This window comes from Bos mutus, chromosome 7, assembly GCF_027580195.1.
Source record: "Bos mutus isolate GX-2022 chromosome 7, NWIPB_WYAK_1.1, whole genome shotgun sequence".
Classification (NCBI taxonomy): Eukaryota; Metazoa; Chordata; class Mammalia; order Artiodactyla; family Bovidae; genus Bos; species Bos mutus.
In genome coordinates, this window is record NC_091623.1 from 71653413 (window position 1) to 71673031 (window position 19619).

Consider the following 19619-nt stretch of genomic DNA (forward strand, 5'->3'; position numbering starts at 1 on the left):
CAGGTACAAAGACTTGCTGTGGGCTGGGGAAGGGTAAAAGGAAAAATACGAAAAACAAGAAACAACTCTGTATCCCTGGGAAGGGTCAAGGCTTCACCCAGATCTCCTAACTTGGGAAGGAACAAGAAACTCCACCACAGATACAATGACTGTTTAACTGTCACAAGCAAAAGGGGCAGGATCACTGAGAAAGCCACAAACCCAAGATCCAGTCATGTTTAACTATGAAAACCAGAGAAAAAAAATTTATAGTGTGAAAACTACAGAGAAACATTGAAGCATCAAGAGCTCAAACAGTTTTTTCCATGAGTTCTTTTTGAGGAATCTGCTAGAAAATGAACTTTATCCAACAAAAGATGACTGAGAAAACTTCAGCAATTTAGCTTTAACATACTTAATTGTAAATCTAAGCCTAAAATGAAGGTGGGGATAAGGGAACAATATGTTATATAATAATGCTCTATGTTATGTGTTGTATCTCCTAATGAAGTAAAAACAACAAAACTAAAAACTGGAAGAGAATGCAGATGGAAGGAGGAAAGTAGAATAAACCCATTAGTTGTGGTTTAGGCAACAAGTGAAACTTAAGAGATGTCACTGAAAATGGATAATACAGATTGTGAATTTAAAAAAAAAAATACAGGACTAAAGGCATTAAATAAAGGTAGAAGCACAAAGATAACTACCAAAACGGAAATACCGGCTTTTCTAAACATCAAATTTAGGAATCTCTTTCTAAAAAAGAGAACATAGCAGACATTATGGAGAGGAACAAAATGAATATAATAATTATTGCCTGAGAGGATGAGAAGGTTGGACAGCATCAATGACTCAACGGACTTGAAAATGAGCAAACTCCAGGGACACAGTGAAGGTCAGGGAAGTCTAGAGCACTGCAGTTCATGGGGTTGCAGAGTTGGACATGACTGAACAAAAATAGCATAAGATAATCTGAAAGAGTTGAAAGCAATCATATTCATCTTATTAACAACTGTGAAAGGGTTTAATTTGATTATACAGAAAGATTTTCAAGCTGGCTCATAAAGGCTCAACAAAATGCTCTTTTCAAGAGACATATCTGAAACAGAATGATTCAGAAAGACTAAAAATCAAAGGATAGTCAAAGGTGTTTCAGACAAATGGAAACACAAAGAACACATGGACAGCAAAATTGATATCAAAGAAGAAAGAAAGTAGCAGAGTAAGATTTTCTAACTATGATCCCAAATGTATATATAAAAATTAAAATAATAATTAAAATAATAGTAAATACAGAGGAACCAGTACATCTGAATACATCAAATAAGTGATAGACAAACATGATGGAAACATGAATGACAAAAATCAAGACAACTGACAATGTATGGGGCTATTTTTAATAAAACTACATACACATTTACCTTCTAACCTAACAGTATTACTTCTAGGAACCTACTTCAAAGACACCCTCCAACAATATGAAAATACACTGTTGGTTCATATTTTATTTGAAAATTGCTTGCAGTTGTAAAATATGAAAAATAACCAAAGGCTCATACATGGTGGTGGTGGTGGTGTAGTTGCTAAGTCGTGTCTGACTCTTGCGACCCCATGGACTAGAGCCTGCCAGACTCCTCTGTCCATGGGATTCTCCAGGCAAGAATACTGGAGTGGGTTGCTATTCTCTTCTCCAAGACTCATACATAAGTGAGTGAATAAATAGATCTACTCAATGATGTGTGATGCTATTGCTATTCTGTAATGGCTTAAACAAAAATAAACATAATCTAATAGTTCTAAAGTCTGACATGGGTCTCAGTGGGCTAAAATCAGAGTTTCAGCAGGGCTGTGTTCCTCTTTAGAGGCACTCAGGTAGGGTCCTTCCCATGGCTCATTCAGGTTGTTAGCAGAATTCAGTTTTTTGAGGTGGTAGGCCTGAGATTCCCATTTTCTTCTTGGATGTCAACGGAAGGCTTCTAGAAGCCACCAGCTTTCCTCAGGTTGTGATTCTTTCTCTGTCTTCAGAGCAAGCAACAGTGGATACAGCCCCTCTCACACACCTGGCCATGCTCCAGGTGCTGTGCACTACATCCTCGATACTTTTTTGTTCCTAGCAGTTTGAACCTCTTAATCCCCTTCACCTATCTTGCCCCTCCCCCACCTCTCTCCCCTTGGTAACCACTAGCCTGGTCTCCATATCTGTGTCCATTTCTATTCTGTTATATTCACTAGTTTTATTTTAAAGAAGGAAGACTTCTATGGACAGATCTGTAGAGATTTACAGAATATGTTGGGTTGGCCTTTGGTTTTTAACTAAAAATAAGACACATTTTTCATTTTCACCAAGAACTTTATTGAACAACACATTCACTATGTTGTTCTACTACCTTCTGGCATTTTTCAGGCAACTTTGTCATTCCATCATCCCAAAACTTTCTCTCTTTTTGAGCAAAGAACTATTCCAGGTGCCTTTTCAGTCTTCTAGGAAACGGAAGCTTTTTGCATTAAGAGAATTTAAAGACTGAAATAACTGGACATGTGAAGCTGCAATGTCTGGTGAAAATGGTAGATGAATCAGAACTTCCCAGCCAGGCTTTAACAGTTTTTATCTGGTCATCAAAGAAATATGCAGTCTTATGGTAAGCTGATTATGCATTTTCTGTTGACTAATTCCAGACACTATTCTTTGAGTGCTTTCAGTTGGTCTAACTGGGAGCAATATTTGTTGGAAATAATCATTTGGTTTTCCAGAAGGTGCTCATAAGAGGACTCCCTTTCAATCACACCATATACACAACATCACCTTCTTTGGATAAAGTTTGGCCTTTGGTGTGGTTGGTGGTTCATTTTGCTTGCCGCAGGATCTCTTCTGTTCTACAACATTATACAGTATTCACTTTTCATCACTTATCACAATTTGTTTTAAAAACACAATATTTTCATTACTTTGAGGTAGAGAATTGCATGAAGAAATATAGTCAAGAAGGTTTTTTCACTTATGTGGAACCCAAATGTCAAAGAGATTAACTTGGCCAAGTTCGTGCAAATTATTTTCAACACTTGAGTTGGATATTCTGGGTATGTTGGCTATCTCCTGTGTGGTAAAATATTGATTATTCTCAATTAATGTCTATTTGATTGCTATCACTTCAACTGGTCTACCCGAAGACCATGGAAGATTTTTCAGCGAAAAATGTCCAGAATGAAACTCTGTAAACCATTTTTGACATGTCTGATCATTCACAGAACCTTCTTCATACACTGTACAAATCTTTTTCACATATTAGTTGTTTTCACCTTTCTTGAAATAATAAAGCATAATATGCCAAAAATGTTGCTTTCCCCATCTTCAATATTAAAATGGCTATACAAAAATTCACCAAGTTTGATAAGTTTTTAATGCATGCTGATATGACAGCTGTCACAATATAATCTAACAAAATTGTTTTGAACAATGTTAAGGACAACTAAGCATTAACAAGAGCCATCTTATGGAAAAAAACAAATGAACTTTTGGACCAACCCAACATTTTTAAATGAAGAACGTGAACGTGAAGCTGCTCAGTTGTGTCCGACTCTTTGCGACCCCATGGATACCAGGCTTCTCTGTCCATGGAATTTTTCTAGGCAAGAGTACTGGAGTGGGTTGCCATCTCCTTCTCCAGGGAATCTTCCCAACCCAGGGATCAAACCCAGGTCTCCTGCATTGTAGACAGACGCTTTACTGTCTGAGCCACCAGGGAAGTCCTTTTTTAAATGAAGAAACCAAGGATTATACAAGCATCTAGAAAATTTCAATTTTTATGTAAGAAAGGGGAAATAAAAAATTAACATTTATTAGTCTGCAAATAAAAACACAGGAAGAATACACTAAGGATGAATGAGGCTGATTATCTACATGGGGAGGGAGGGCTTGGGGTGAAAAGGAAATAAACAATTTGAAGAGCAGAGCTGCCACTTCTCTGAGTATACTGTTTTATGGAGCTCTTAACATACAGAACAATATTAACGTTTCACATACATAAAGAAAAAAGTAAATACAATTACCAAGGATATAGAAAATAATCCTTAAAATAAAATACAATCAGAAATATTTGAACTAAAATGCATTTCAAATGAAGTACTATATGGAAGGAAGAAGAGTGGGGGAAAAAATACACTAACCCAGGTAAAATGTTATTATTATTTTAAAAAAATGAGATGTAATTCACATACAGTAATATGCATCCTTACAAAGCATACAATTCAGTGGATTTTTGTATATTCACAAAGTTGTGGAACCAACACTACAATATCCAATTTCAGAACACATCCAGTCCTTAAAGAAATGTCACATCCATTAACAGGCACTCCCTATTCCTCTCCCCCTCAGCCCTTCTCAGCCACTAACCTACTTTTGATTCAATGGATTTACCTATTCCAGACATTTCACATAAACAGAACTCTAATTCATCCATGTCACAATATGTATATCAATACTCCATTCTTTTTTAATGGCTCAATAATATGCCACTGCATGTATATACCATTTATCCAGTCATCAACGGATGGATATTTGGGTTCTTTCCTCTTTTTCTCTATTATGAATAATGCTCCCATGAACATTTGCATTCAATTTTTTTTTCCTTTAAATATGTTTTCAATTCTCTTGGGGGTACACCACTATACTGGAAATGTGGGGTCATATTAGACTCTCATTATGCCTATATTAACACACTTGATGGTATCCCCATGGATCTTCAAGAGTCTACTAACTTTCATTATTTATTTTCAACTGATGAATTGTGAGCTTCAGTTAATCCTTCCTAACTGCTCAAATGTACTGTCGAACCCGTGTGTTGACATTTTTGTTTCAGTAATGTATTTTTCAATTTCTAAAATTTTTTCTTTCTTCTTTATAATTTCTATCTCATTACTTATATTCTCTATTTGATAAGAATAGTTCTCAAACTTTCTCTTAGACTTTTAGTATTGTTTCCTTTTGTTCACATTTAAAATAGCCTATTTAAAGTTTTTATCAAATAAATTCAAAGTCTGGGCCTATTTGGGACAGTTTGTATAGACTGTTTTTCTTTCTCCTTGTATATGAGCCATATGCTGTGTATGTGTTACAACATTCTGTTGAAAACTAGACATTTTAAATAACAATGTATGTTGCAACTCTAAAAATCAGATATTCTCTTCTCCTTAGGGTTTGTTGTTGCTATTTTTTGTTGCTGTTTGTCTAGTGACTTTTCTTAACTATTTTTGTGAAATCTGTATTCTTTGTTGTATATGGCCACTAAAGTCTCTGCTTCATTTGCTTAGTGGTATGCTAATAACTGGACAAAGATTCCCTTAATGCCTGGAATTGATACTTCACTAACTTTGTTGAGAGCCTGTGTTGGGGTACACCTTCAACACTTGGCCAGGAAGTTGACAATTCCACACTAGCCATCACTTCCCGCTTATGTAGAACTCCCAAAGTCAACCAGAAGTGAGGGTTTAGGGCCTTCTGAACACTTTCCTGAACATGCACATAATCCTGTCATTCATATGACTTTCTTAATTCCAGGAAATATGTCAAAACTTATCAAAGTTCCCAAGGATAGTGAATTTTCCAGATTTCCTTTTAAACTGTTTGATTAACTTCTGTCTGTCCCAACTTATTCACTGCCTTGGGAAGTTGTGATGTTAAACAATTGCCTCTAACTGATTTCAAAAAGTGATCTCAGAAAAAAGGCTTTTCACATTGGGCAAGCTCTTAGCCAAGTTAGTTAAAGACAGAATTGCCATGGGGTGTTCCAGTGAACTACCTTACTGGTCAAATAAAGATAATTCTCAGGGAATTTGAAAAAGTTCTTTGAAAAAGTTCCAACCTTTTTCTGGCTTCTCCAGTATCTGTCAGGCTGCAGGTTTTCATCATGATTGTGGGCTGCTGATTTTCAAGACACCATGGACTTGGGGAGTGGGGAATGAGAATAGAGCAAGTTAAAATGTCACAAAGATACTCTATCAAGTTTCAGCCATTTTTAATAAATAACAACCCTTAGTAAACTTTTGGTTAATTCTGCAGTTCTGAAAACGTCAATTCTGACACTATGAACAGCTTTCTCCACTGCTTTTAGAGGAGAAAGGTAATTCTTGGATGTCCTTAGTCAGCCATTTTTGCTAACAATATCCCAGATAACTTGCAAACTTAGTTTTGAAACCATATGCCCTCAGGCTAAAGAAAAAAGAACTTCAAACATAAATTAGTTTGGCTAATTTATTTAGCCAAATATACTTGTGTTTTGCAGAGGTATCAACCAGCAATTTTGAACTGAACTTCTGTGTACTCTGGGGCTGAGAAAATAAATATATTGTGGAAACTAAGAAACCACCTTCCTCACTACTACAGAAAGGACTTACATGCCAAAAAAACACAGGAAACAACTTGAAGGGGCTTCCACTAAGCAAAGTAAGGATAAACCAAGCATTGATATAAAGAACTTCTATTTCCTACCATTACAAAATAACAGGAATTAGATTTATTTTTCTATATTAAACTAGAAAACTGGACAAAACAGATGTGAAACAAAGGTTTCAGGCAATAGACAAAGAGCAGTACAGGATATTAATACCTGAGAGAAAACACAAATGAGTGCTCTAAGTGCACAGCTCACTGGTTGAAGAGTTTCCAAATTATAATGCAAGAGGAAGGGACATCAAAATAGCGCAATAGCTTTACTTAGGAGACAGTTCAAAGTTTAGGTAGGTTTATGTGACTAGAATTTGTTTGGCAAAAAAAAGAGGAAAGAGATGCAGAGAGAGGAGGAAGCGCTCTGGAGGTCTATACAATGATTCCCTGAAATCAATCATATTAGACCGATCTGCATAAAGTATATAAAGAATCTAACAGGGCCAGGGGAAAAAAGTCACTAGACAAAAATTAGTGGAAACATCCTAACATAGGTCCAGGTACAGTCTGCTTTCACCAGACACAACAGAAAAATTTCCTAAGAGACAAAGAATTAGGCAGAGTTCTTAGAATGGTAATGCCTCAACAGTGGCACCAAATGAGCCCCAGACCAAGATTTCATAACCTTGGTACTGCTGAAATTCTGGGTGTGGTACTTATTTCTTGCATATATAATAGAATACTTAGCAGCATCCCTGGCCTATATCCACTAGATGCAACATTGTTCCCAGATGTGACACTCAAAGTATCTCTGCTGCTGCTGCTAAGTCACCTCAGTCATGTCTGACTCTGTGTGACCCCAGACAGCAGCCCACCAGGCTGCCCTGTCCCTGGGATTCTTCAGGCAAGAACACTGGAGTGGGTTGCCATTTCCTTCTCCAGTGCATGAAAGTGAAAAGTGAAAGTGAAGTCGCTCAGTCGTGTCCGACTCTTAGCGACCCCATGGACTGCAGCCTACCAGGCTCCTCCGTCCATGCGATTTTCCAGGCAAGAGTACTGGAGTGGGGTGCCATTGCCTTCTCCACAAAATATCTCTAGGCAATGCCAAATATACCTTGTTGGTACAAACTGCCCCAAGAGAATGACTGCAGACAAGATCATTAAAACAGCTATTAATATTCCAGGAAGTAGAGAAAATCATAAACATGATACAAAGAAAAACAGAAATTTTAGTAAAATCAATAACAATGCACTACAGGGTTAAATGTAGAAGCAAAATGTATATAAACAACAGTACAAAAGCTTGGGGAGAAATGTGACATTTACTACAGTAAGGTGTTTGGATCGTATGTAAAGTGGTATAAATACTACTTGAGATGTATACTATAATAAATCTTATAATCCAATGATCGATAAAATGAATAAAAAATAGCCAATTAATAAAAAAATAATAGAAAAGGAGAAAAGTACCCATGAGATAATACTGAAATACATTTAAAAGCTCAATTAACAGGAAAAAAATGTAAGATTCTCCCTTATTCTAAGAAGCCATCTAGTAAGTATAGAAAAACAGTGAAATAAAAAAAATCATAATTTAAACCACTATAGCAATAATTATTTCAGGTTAAGAATTATGAATGAATGTTAAAACTAGTGCATGAAAGTTTCAAGACAGTTTCACACAGTCTCAAAGTATCTCCCCACAAGATAATTATTCATGACAAAGAGAAAATAGTAATCCTGCAGTGGAAAAACCATATAAATACCACTTAAAACAAGTAAGCAGAGTTAACATCACCAGTAAAGGCCCAGCCATATCAACATCATCACCTAACCTCAGATATGATGCAACAGGACAAATTCAACATTCTTTCTGCAACATTCCTGCCAAAAGTACATAACTTGAACATGAAAATGTGAATATTAGACAAGCCCAAATAAAAGCACACTGCAAAATAACTGATGTGCATTTTTGAAAAAGGTCAATGTCATGAAATCCTAAGACAGACTGAGGTACTTTTTCCAACCAAAGAGAGATAACTGAATGTAAGGTGACAACTGGATGTAAGGCTTGATGCTGGATTTTTCTGTTGCCATAAAAAGACACTGGGACAATTGGCAAAATCTTAACATTTGATAACTGAAGTGTGGTAATACAAAAGAACAAAGAATGACTTTGTTTTTAGAGAGAGGCTGTAAACAGCATAGAGAAAAAGAAGAAATGGTAAAAGGATGAGAGGAAGAGAGCAGATGGAGAGGGAGACAGGGATAAAATGAGGAAAAGAGAGATGAAGGGATAAAGATTATAAAAAAGGAAGGAGAGAAAGGGGAAAAGGGAAGAAAAAAGGAGGAGAGAAGGGAGTATGAGAGCCAAAGATAAAGTAGATACAGAAAAATGTTAATATTGGGGGAATTCGGGTGACGGATGCTGTGCAGTAAAGAACCTGGCCTTGCCCAAAGAGAGAAATGGCCTTTGCCTTCAGCTTCTTGAGGCACTCTATGTCATACCTGATAGGAGTGTCCTTGTTTAGAGCAGGGGTTGGCTGCACTACAAAAGACCTCATTTAGGATGAGCCTTCGGGTCATATGATATTATCAATCTATCTGAAACCATCACATGGGCAATCAACTGAGCATGTCTATATATGAAAGATACAATAAAAACTCTGGACACTAAAACTCCAGTGAGCTTTTCAGATTGGCAACACTGTACATATTGATGCAACGATGGTAATGCAACTTGAGGACAACAGAAACATTGCTTTTAGAACCCTCATGGACTTTGCCCTATGCATCTCTTCCCTTGGCTGGTTATAATCTGTACTCTTTACTTGTAATGAACTATCTGTTGTTGTTCAGTCGCTGAACTGTATAATGAACTGTAACTAGGAATATAATAGGTTTTAGTGAGTTCTGCAAGCACATGTTTGAATCTGACAGTATTTGGGGAGCCCTCCCCTGCAATTTCCAAACCTGCAGTTGGTGTCAGAAGTGAGCAGTCTTGTGTGGCTTCTTTCTTCTAACTTTGTAGTCAAACCCTAACTCCTTGAAGTTAGGGTTAGAAGTGTTGGGTCGATGAATAGTGCGCTCAACCTCATGGTTTAGCTAAATCTGGGTAGGGACAGAAACATTATTTTTCAACTTTCTTAGAGTCGTTTTTCATAATTAAACTTTCAATTCAAATTAATTTCAATGTGACATAATTTTGTATGTAACTGTAAACAAACTTAAAAGAAAAAACAAATTTTGCATTTAACACAGCAAAAATAATTTTATTTCCGTATAACCTCTTGAATTCTACTGCTTTAGTTATCTAAACTCTTTAAGCATTTGAAAAAGATAAAAATGACTTTCCAGAGTTCCTGAATTCCTACCACCAGAAAGCTTTATTTCATCATTAATAGGATCAATGCATAAAAACACAGAATTTAGTTAGCATTACTTAGTTAACCAAGAACTTTAATTTCTCCCAGTAGCAAGAAGTGAAACATTTGAAGGGATTTTTAAAATTCTGTTTTCCTTTTAAATAACAGTACTATGAAATATAAAGCAGTCCCATCTTCAGTGAGTTATAACCTCTGCTTAGCTATCAGTGAAAATGCTTCTGTAATTATATCTCCTTCAGAATTTGCTCTTGTAAATTCCAAACCTATGATTCCTCAAAAACTGTTTCTATAAAGAACACATGTCTAGTATGTTATATATTTATGATTTTACAGAAATTTTATATGCAGTAAAACCAATTTTTGGTTGGTTGCAACATTTGAACATGAATGCTGCCCAAATAACTAAACATAATTCAGAAATCCAAAAATTTCCTTGGAAACTATTTTAAACAGTCAAAAACTAAAAAATTACAAATAATTAAAACTATAATAAAAACTAATATTTACTTATATAACTTATTATCTGTATACCCATAATAAAAGTTATCATCTTAGTTTTGCTAACAAGAGTATCTTCCAGTAAAAATAGTCTGTTTTAAATAGCTACACTTTCCTCATATTTTTGCATTATTATTTCAAATATCACTCAACATTTATTTTCAAAGTAACGAAACACAGAGCTGACCTAGTGAAATACACTTCGTGATAAAACCAAATGAGAAAATGTGAGATAGCTATCATCTCAAAATTCTTTTATAGAGGGACAGCAGTCTAGACATATTTAAAATTAAGTATGTACTTGATCAACAGAAGCTTAAACGTACATGAACACACGTAAAAAAATAAAGACAAAATCAACTCATTTCTATAACCCATTCAGAGACTTACTTAAATATATATTTTAATAATGAGCTAGTTTAAAAAATAAGAAGAAAATCAAATTTAGACAGAGAAGTTAACAAAAATATAGTACTGATCAATCATCAAAAGTAATTTTTTTCCCCTGAAACACAGCAATTTTGGATTGCTGTTCTTTTCGCCGCCGGCTTGCTTCCCATGAAGGATGAAGAGGCAGCTGTGATTTCTGTTTTGTATTTTCAAATCCTCTTTGTGCTTTCTTATTAAACTGATTCTTGTTCTGAGGTTCAGTGTGCTGAAAATCTGTAGGAGAAAACAAAATTAATGAAAACTAAGTCTATACATAAATAGCATAGAAGACAAAAATATTTTATCTTCTCAAACCAGTATTTAAGGAAGAAATTTAGTTTTACTTAAGTAGAATACCTCATACTGTTAAAAAATCTAAGCCCTACTGGGAACTTTGAACTTGAAATACACATATGGCCAGTGATTTTGGGACACATGCTTTCTGTTGTCAATAAATGTTTGTTGCATGCCTCCTAGTATATGCTGTTCTATCTTTTTACATTGACATTAAGGAAACAGTCCAGACAACACATAAGGAAACAAAATTTTAAAAGTGGAGTATTTTGTATTTTTAAAGGAATATGATTCATTGGCATATGATATCTGTGTGTGGAGCAATGCAGCCAGAAAACTCACATGTTTTAACTAAAATATTGAATTCAACAGTGTGGATAAGTGAGCTGTTTAAAGGGCTATTAATTGATTCCACTCCCTTCTGTTACTGAACAAAAAATTTGTGACTGCAAGGTAACTGCTATATCTACTCAAATTTAAGACACTGTTCTTTTTGACCATAATATAAGTTATCCACCAAATATGAGGGTGGCAATTTGTAATCTAGCTCTTACCTCTTTCATTATGAGAAACTTCTATTACATTATTTTGAACAAAGTACTGGGAGACATACGGGCCTGGATGGACTGAATCAATGCACATTTATAGGATCAGAAAGACAAGGCAAAAAATTTAATACCGATTTATTAATCAGTCCTAGGGGTGCATAATTTCTCCACTGCTAGTTAGCCATCATTGTCAAGAAGCCTTTTAAAGATCTTAAAAAATGTCATAATGTTATTGAAACAAGTGTACAATTGGGATAAATTTCCAAAGATCACTGCACACAGATTCAAAACATCCCATATCTTGTACAAATCACATGTGCTCTAGAAATCTGTTATAATATTCCAAGAGTGCCTATAGTGATAAAGAGTGAAGAATGAAAATGTTAAATGAAACCATTTCATGTAACTTAAAATTTGAATAAGATAGTATTTCTAAACTGGTATGTATTTTAATAACTATGTAAGGCATACTTGGATGTGAAAATAAATGGATAAATTAAATATCATAAATTTATAAGCTAAGTAGAAACAAAAACACGTTCTACTTATGCCTTCTCATTAGGAAGATGTGGGAATTTTTTAATTTGCAGCTATTCTGTATTTGTGAATATAAGGCCACGTATTTCCCAATGACTTTATACAGTCATTAAAATAACATAAAAATGTGGCATGGGTTTTGCAGTTCTGTAGTAGGTAGTATGGCACCCCACTCCAGTACTCTTGCCTGGAAAATCCCATGGATGGAGGAGCCTGGTGGGCTGCAGTCCATGGGGTCGCTAAGAGTCGGACATGACGAGCGACTTCACTTTTACTTTTCACTTTCATGCATTGGAGAAGGAAATGGCAACCCACTCCAGTGTTCTTGCCTGGAGAATCCCAGGGATGGGGGAGCCTGGTGGGCTGCCGTCTATGGGGTCGCACAGAGTCGGACACGACTGAAGTGACTTAGCAGCAGCAGCAGCAGTAGGTAGTGAGGAAATGATATCTAAGGCTGCAAGTGAGTATCCTATGTGTCACAAGTGAGCATCCTATGTGTGAGTATCCTATTTGTTAGTGAGTATCCTATGTGTTAGGAAAAAGTAAAACTGTTGTTAGTTAAAACTTGGGAAGCAGGCTACATGCTTATGGAACTGCAGCACAAGGTAAATGTCTGGAAAGAATAAAAAGATTAGTGTACTGATGGCTCTTTGGCAAAGTACTAAAAAGAAAAAGAGAACAGTTCAAAAAAAACTGGCCAGTTCACAGGCAGATACAAAAGGGAAAAGAGGGTACAGATATTGGGCATTTAAGGTTTAGAAAAGCCTTTGGACTCCAAACTGTGAGAGATAAGACTGAGAAAGATTTTAAGCAGTAATGACCTACAGAGATGTAGCCCTGTAGCAGAGCTAAGAGTAAAGGTATGGCTCTCTCATGAATGCAAAGAAGAGAAGCAGAAGGCAAAGGAGAAAAGGAAAGATATACCCATTTGAAGCCAGAGCTCCAAAGAATAGCATGGAGAGATAAGAAAACCATCCTCAGTGATTCATGCAAAGAAATAGAGGAAAACAACAGAATGGAAAAGGCTAGAGATCTCATCAAGAAAATTAAAGATACCAAGGGAACATTTCATGCAAAGATGGGCACAATAAAGGACAGAAACAGTATGGACCTAACAGAAGCACAAGATACTAAAGAAGAGGTGGCAAGAATACACAGAAGAACTGTACAAAAAAAATCTTCATGACCCAGATAACCGCAATGGTGTGATCATTGACCGAGACCCAGATATCCTGGAATGCGAAATCAAGTGGGCCTTAGGAAACATCACTACGAACAAAGCTAGTGGAGGTGATGGAATTCCAGTTGAGCTATTTCAAATCCTAAAAGATGATGCTGTGGAAGTGCTGCACTCAATATGTCAGCAAGTTTGGAAAACTCAGCAATGGCCACAAGACTGGAAAAGGTCAGTTTTCATTCCAATCCCAAAGAAAGGCAATGACAAAGAATGCTCAAACTACCGCACAATTGCACTCATCTCACATGCTAGTAAAGTAACGCTCAAAATTCTCCAAGCCAGGCTTCAGCAGTACGTGAACCATGAACTTCCAGATGTTCAAGCTGGTTTTAGAAAAGGCAGAGGAATCAGAGATCAAACTGCCAACATCCATCGGATCATGACAAAACCAATGAATTCCAGAAAAACATCTGCTTTATTGACTACACTAAAGCCTGACTGTGTGGATCACAACAAACTGTGGAAAATTCTTCAAGAGATGGGAATACCAGATCAGCTTGCCTGCCTCCTGAGAAATCTGTATGCAGGTCAAGAAGCAACTGTTAGAAATGGACATGGAACAACAGTCAGTCAGTCAGTTCAGTCGCTCAGTGGTTTCCGACTCTTCGCGACCCCATGAATCGCAGCACTCCAGGCCTCTCTGTCCATCACCAACTCCCGGAGTTCACCCAGACCCACGTCCATCGAGTCAGTGATGCCATCCAGCAATCTCATCCTCTGTCGTCCCCTTCTCCTCCTGCCCCCAATCCCTCCCAGCATCAGAGTCTTTTCCAATGAGTCAGCTCTTCGCATGAGGTGGCCAAAGTACTGGAGTTTCAGCTTCAGCATCATTCCCTCCAAAGAAATCCCAGGGCTGATCTCCTTCAGAATGGACTGGTTGGATCTCCTTGCAGTCCAAGGGACTCTCAAGAGTCTTCACCAACACCACAGTTCAAAAGCATCAATTCTTCGGCGCTCAGCCTTCTTCACAGTCCAACTCTCACATCCATACATGACCACAGGAAAAACCATAGCCTTGACTAGACGGACCTTTGTTGGCAAAGTAATGTCTCTGCTTTTGAATATGCTATCTAGGTTGGTTATAACTTTCCTTCCAAGGAGTAAGCATCTTTTAATTTCATGGCTGCAGTCACCATCTGCAGTGATTTTGGAGCCCCCAAAAATAAAGTCTGACAGTGTTTCCACTGTTTCCCCAGACTGGTTACAAATCAGGAAAGGAGTACGTCAAGGCTGTATATTGTCACCCTAGTATTTCAACTCATAGGCAGAGTACATCATGTGAAATGCTAGGCTGGATGAAGCACAAGCTGGAATCAAGATTGCTGGGAGAAGTATCAATAACCTCAGATATGCAGGTGACACCACCCTTATGGCAGAAAGTGAAGAAGAACTAAAAAGCCTCTTGATGAAAGTGAAACAGAAGAGTGAAAAAGTTGGTTTAAAGCTCAACATTCAGAAAACGAAGATCATGGCATCTGGTCCCATCACTTCATGGCAAATAGATGGGGAAACAATGGAAACAGCAAGAGAGTTTATTTTGGGGGTTCCAAAATCACTGCAGATGGTGACTGCAGCCATGAAATTAAAAGACGCTTGCAAAAGCGTCTGCCTACAATGCAGGAGACCTGGGTTCGATTCCTGGGTCAGGAAGATCCCCAAGGAAATGGCAACCCACTCCAGTACTCTTGCCTGGATAATCCCATGGGTGGAGAAGCCTGGTGGGCTACAGTCCATGGGGTCGCAAAGAGTCGGACATGACTGAGTGACTTCACTGTACTTCACTTGCTCCTTGGAAGAAAAGCTATGAACAACCTAGACAGCGTATTAAAAAGCAGAGACATTACTTTGCCAATAAAGGTCCATATATTCAAAGCGATGGTTCTTCCAGTCATCATGTATGGTTGTTAGAGTTGGACTATAAAGAAAGCTGAGTGCTGAAGAATTGACGCTTTTCAACTGTGGTGTTGGTGAAGACTCTTGAGAGTCCCTTGGACTGTAAGGAGATCCAGTCCATCTTAAAAGAAATCAGTCTTGAATATTTATTGGAAAGACTGTTGCTGAAGGTGAAACTCCAATACTTTGGCTACCTGATGCAAAGAACTGACTCATTAGAAAAGACCCTGATGCTGGGAAAGATTGAAGGCGGGAGAAGGGGATGACAGAGGATGAGATGATTGGATGGCATCACCAACTCAATGGACATGAGTTTGAGTAAACTCCGGGAAGTTGCTGATGGACAGGGAGGCCTGGGGTGCTGCAGTCCATGGGGCCGCAAAGAGTCAGACTTGACTGAGTGACTGAACTGAACTGAAATCAAACAGACTCAATATTACTGATAAGTTCTGTCTGTATCTTTCCTACTGGCAGAACATAGAGAGTTAAAAAAACCACCTAATATAAAAAAACAAAAAACTATACTGATAATTACAAGATGCTCTATTTTCACTTCTGTGGGCACAGAATTTATTCAGACTACTAAGCAACCAGGCTTCTCTGGTGGCTCAGTGGTTAAGAATCAGGAGACACAGGTTCAGTCCCTGGCTCGGGAAGATCCCCTCGAGAAGGAAACGGCAACCCACTCCAGTATTCTTGCCTGGGAAATCCCATGGACAGAGGAGCCTGGCAGGCTACAGTCCACGGGGTCACAAAAGACTCAGACACAAAAGTCTCAGACACGACTTCATGACTAAATAACAAGTAAGCAACCAGAGTTTTTCTTCTTTCCTCTTTGGAAAGGAACTGCTCAACTGTATGTGGAAGTCAGGTAGTTATTAGTACATACCCATGGTTTTGCTTCTTGGAACCTGTTCTCTGTGATTTCTAAAAGAAGAAAAACACCATTAGGATATTTAATATTGAAACAAATCTTCTGACTTTAAGAAGACAACATAATAAGAATGTTGATAAAACTCACTTTAAAAACTATCATGCTCCTTTACCTCCCCCACTAGAAACAATTAAAAAATTATGAAAACCCCATGTTTTAGCTACATCAAAGGTTTGTTAGATCCCAATATCACTATGGGCTTCCTAGATGGCACTAGTAAAGGTGGTGAAGAATCCACCTGCCAATGCAGGAGATGCAAGAGAAATGCGTTTGATCCTTGGGTTGGAAGATCCTCTGGAGTAGGGATTAGCAGCCCCGTTTAGTATTCTTGCCTGGAGAATCCCATGGACAGGGGATGCCGATGGGCTACAGTCCATAGGGTCACAGAGTCAGAGGTGACTGAGCGACTGAGCACAGTATCACTACAGAAGTATGTAGGAATCTTTCTCTCAACATCCTTACCGTGACTTTTGGCTATAAAATATCCTGTCTTGGTTACCTTGGATGCTTGAGAACTATCTAGACAAAGAATTTCAAAAATTTTCTTACTGGAACAATGAATCACATGTAACAAAAAGTAAGTTAACAATATTGGGGAAAAGAAAGGGATAGTGGTGTGTAATTTTCAAGTGAGGAAAAAAAATAAATCTTTCGAAGGCAGAGTTGGGAGCTACAAGGACTAATTTAATAATTTTCAAGGCTTCAAAGATGGTTTATGTGTCTTTTCCATACTCTTACTTTCTGGGAAAATTTCAACATCACTTTTTTTGTTTTATTAAAAATTATGCCTAACCTATTTAGTATAGAAAAAGTTTACTGAAGAAGATAGCTAACCATGATTTTTATTCTAAAATGTAAAGATACCGCCTAACATTAGAATTACAAATGAAATTAAACCTATTGATTTACAACAAAACAGCTGAAAAAAGCAGTGATTACAGAAGGGATAAGGATGACCACCTAGTATAAGCACCACCAAATAGAAAGCAGTCTGGAGATACTTGGTGTTAGGGCAAGCAAGCAGCCTTATATACTGAAACAGGAAAATGTATAAAACAATTGTTTTACAATAATGCTCTAGGTCAACAAGAGAAAAAACAAAACAAAACAAAAATTCACCACAGTCTTTTCAGAAAGTTCTGTTTAGAAAGTGAAATACATGAGACATTTTCAAAAGTTTTCACCAAAAGTTAACTCAAAAGTTTCAAAACTTCAATAAGTGAAGGAATAAACTTAAATTAGCTAGATATTAAATTAGATAAATTATTTATCTATCTCATTTTCTGATGAGGCTGGAAGAATTTGGCTTTATCATACGTATATTTGAATATATTACTCCAATATAAAGTTGGAGACGGCCAAGTCTAAAGACAAATTCTGTACAAACTAGAATTATGTATGAGAGATAGCCATGTCAATGTCAGGGTGTGTAGCTATTTCATACCTTTCACAAATTAAGAATTAATAATTATTTCAGAATGAAAAAATATTCTTACCTTTCAAGGCTCTTAGATCCAGATAAAGACTGGAAAAACACTGATTCAAACCTCCTTGCCTCTGTACGTGGCTTGTTTTTATCATTTTGTAAATTTTGATGGGTTTCAAGTATACCTTCTTCAAGCAACAAGTTTTTGGGGGGGTTTTGTTCCTTATCTGAAAAACGACAACTACTTTCCTTCTTTCGTGCCCGTTTGACTTTCCCAATGAAGAAGTCATCACCACTATCACTATCCTCAGACATGGAAGACTGTTTGTAAAACCTTTCTTCTGTGCTATCATCAAAATATTCCTTCTCTTCTTCATATAATTCTTCTCCATCACTGTCAACATCAAGTGAACTACTGGACTCTTTCATTTTTTTGGTTTTACTTAATGCTTTCATTTTGGGGTCAGAAGGTGTCTTCTGGGATGCTGAGGAAGCTGGAGAATCTTTTCCGGAAGGCTTTGATAGAGAATTTGGGACATCCATTGCTTTGGGTCCATGATCCATCTTGGCTATTTTTTCTTTTGAATTATTTATCGGTTTCTTTGCCAATATTTTGGCTTCCTTCTCTTTTTGTTCACGGATAATAGTTCCTTCATGCTGTAACTTGCTGGCATCATCATTTGAACACAAAGTGTCCTTGGAATGATTTTCTTCTGAAGCACTGTTTGATGACTTAACTTCAACAACATTTTGTCTTGCATCTTTAAAGGATTTGACAGCAGCTGCAAGAGAAACAGCACATGACTTGTTTCAGCACTGAAACAAATAATAAAAAACATCACTGTTTTAGTACCATATTTCTTAAATTATTTGGAAATACTTAACAGAATGATTGGAATTTAAATTACATATATATAATAGGTGCAAATTCACAAAGAACTCTATTAACTTTTAGAAAACCAGAACACTTATGAAATGCTCAGAGATATCCATTTTAAATCTCTAAAATTAAATTTATTCTTCCATATATGATGTTAAAAACAGTAAAAACTTCACTGAATATAAATGAATAAAATTTTGCAACTTTAATTTCTATAGCAATAATGTATTAATACAATTTCAGGGTACTATAAATTGTGCTTTCAGGCATAAAAATAATTATCTTCTAATCTGTGTCAGAAGCATTTAGTTCTTTCATTGTATTTTATAATATACAAACATAAATAAAAATTATGTGACTGAATGGCAAGGTAAGTAATAATGTGAATTACATCAATATTTAGAAAGGGCTTGGTGGCTCAGTTGGTAAAAAAATCTGCCTGCAATGTGGGAGACATGGGTTCAATCCCTGGGTTGGAAAGATCCTCTAGAGGAGGGCATAGCAACCCACTTCAGGATTCTTGCCTTGAGAATCTCCATGGACAGAGGAACCTGGCAGGCTACAGTCCATGGGGTTGGAGAGTTGGACACAACTGAGTGACTAAGCACAGCAAAATATTTAGAAAGTCAGTTGTATTTAATATTACCATGAGTATTATCTATTTTAAGAATTTATAAAATTTAGAAAAAACACAATTTTTTAGATATAAAAAAATTTTCAGGTTGTTTCCTACATTTGGAAGCATTTGAAAAGACATTTATAATGTAAAAGATCCTCAAAAGTTAAAAAAAAATCATAAAAGTAAATAAATGAATGGCCATTTATTCAAATTATTTACTGAAAATGGCTTAAGTCATTTAATTCATACCTTTCAGCACATCTATTTTTTTCTTCAGAAGAGGGTGCACTGCTAGTCTAGCAATTGCTCTTTCAGCAGCAGTCGAATCAGGCTGCAAATTGAAATAATAAACACATGGGAATAAAAACTAACACTACTAAGAAGTGAATAAAATGCAACTCATAATTTTTAAAAGTTAAGAGTTAGGGAACAGAAATTTGTTAATATTCTAACTAGGTAACTCACCTATATAATGCATTCTAAAGATAACATGCTGAAAAAAATACTACTGTTCTTGACAGTTATAATTATGTAATCAATTAACAAATATTCTTTGAGTAATTAATATTATTCCAGAATT

The 19619-nt window shown here is 36.6% G+C and overlaps 1 protein-coding gene across 3 annotated transcripts in view; it reads right to left on the minus strand.

Moving 5' to 3' along the window:
* Positions 1–2276: 2276 nt before the first annotated feature.
* SRFBP1 (serum response factor binding protein 1) overlaps positions 2277–19619 on the minus strand; it is a 68956-nt gene continuing 51613 nt past the window's right edge. For 2 of the 3 annotated variants that reach the window (XM_005894570.2, XM_070374091.1), the window contains 4 exons: positions 19289–19370; positions 17611–18322; positions 16070–16107; positions 2277–10905 (listed from right to left, as the gene is read on the minus strand). In XM_005894570.2, coding sequence (XP_005894632.2) covers positions 10721–10905; positions 16070–16107; positions 17611–18322; positions 19289–19370 — 1017 coding nt within the window. In that variant the 3' untranslated portion in view covers positions 2277–10720. The remainder of the gene's footprint in view (positions 10906–16069; positions 16108–17610; positions 18323–19288; positions 19371–19619) is intronic. The other variant, XR_011464800.1, reaches the window with a different exon arrangement.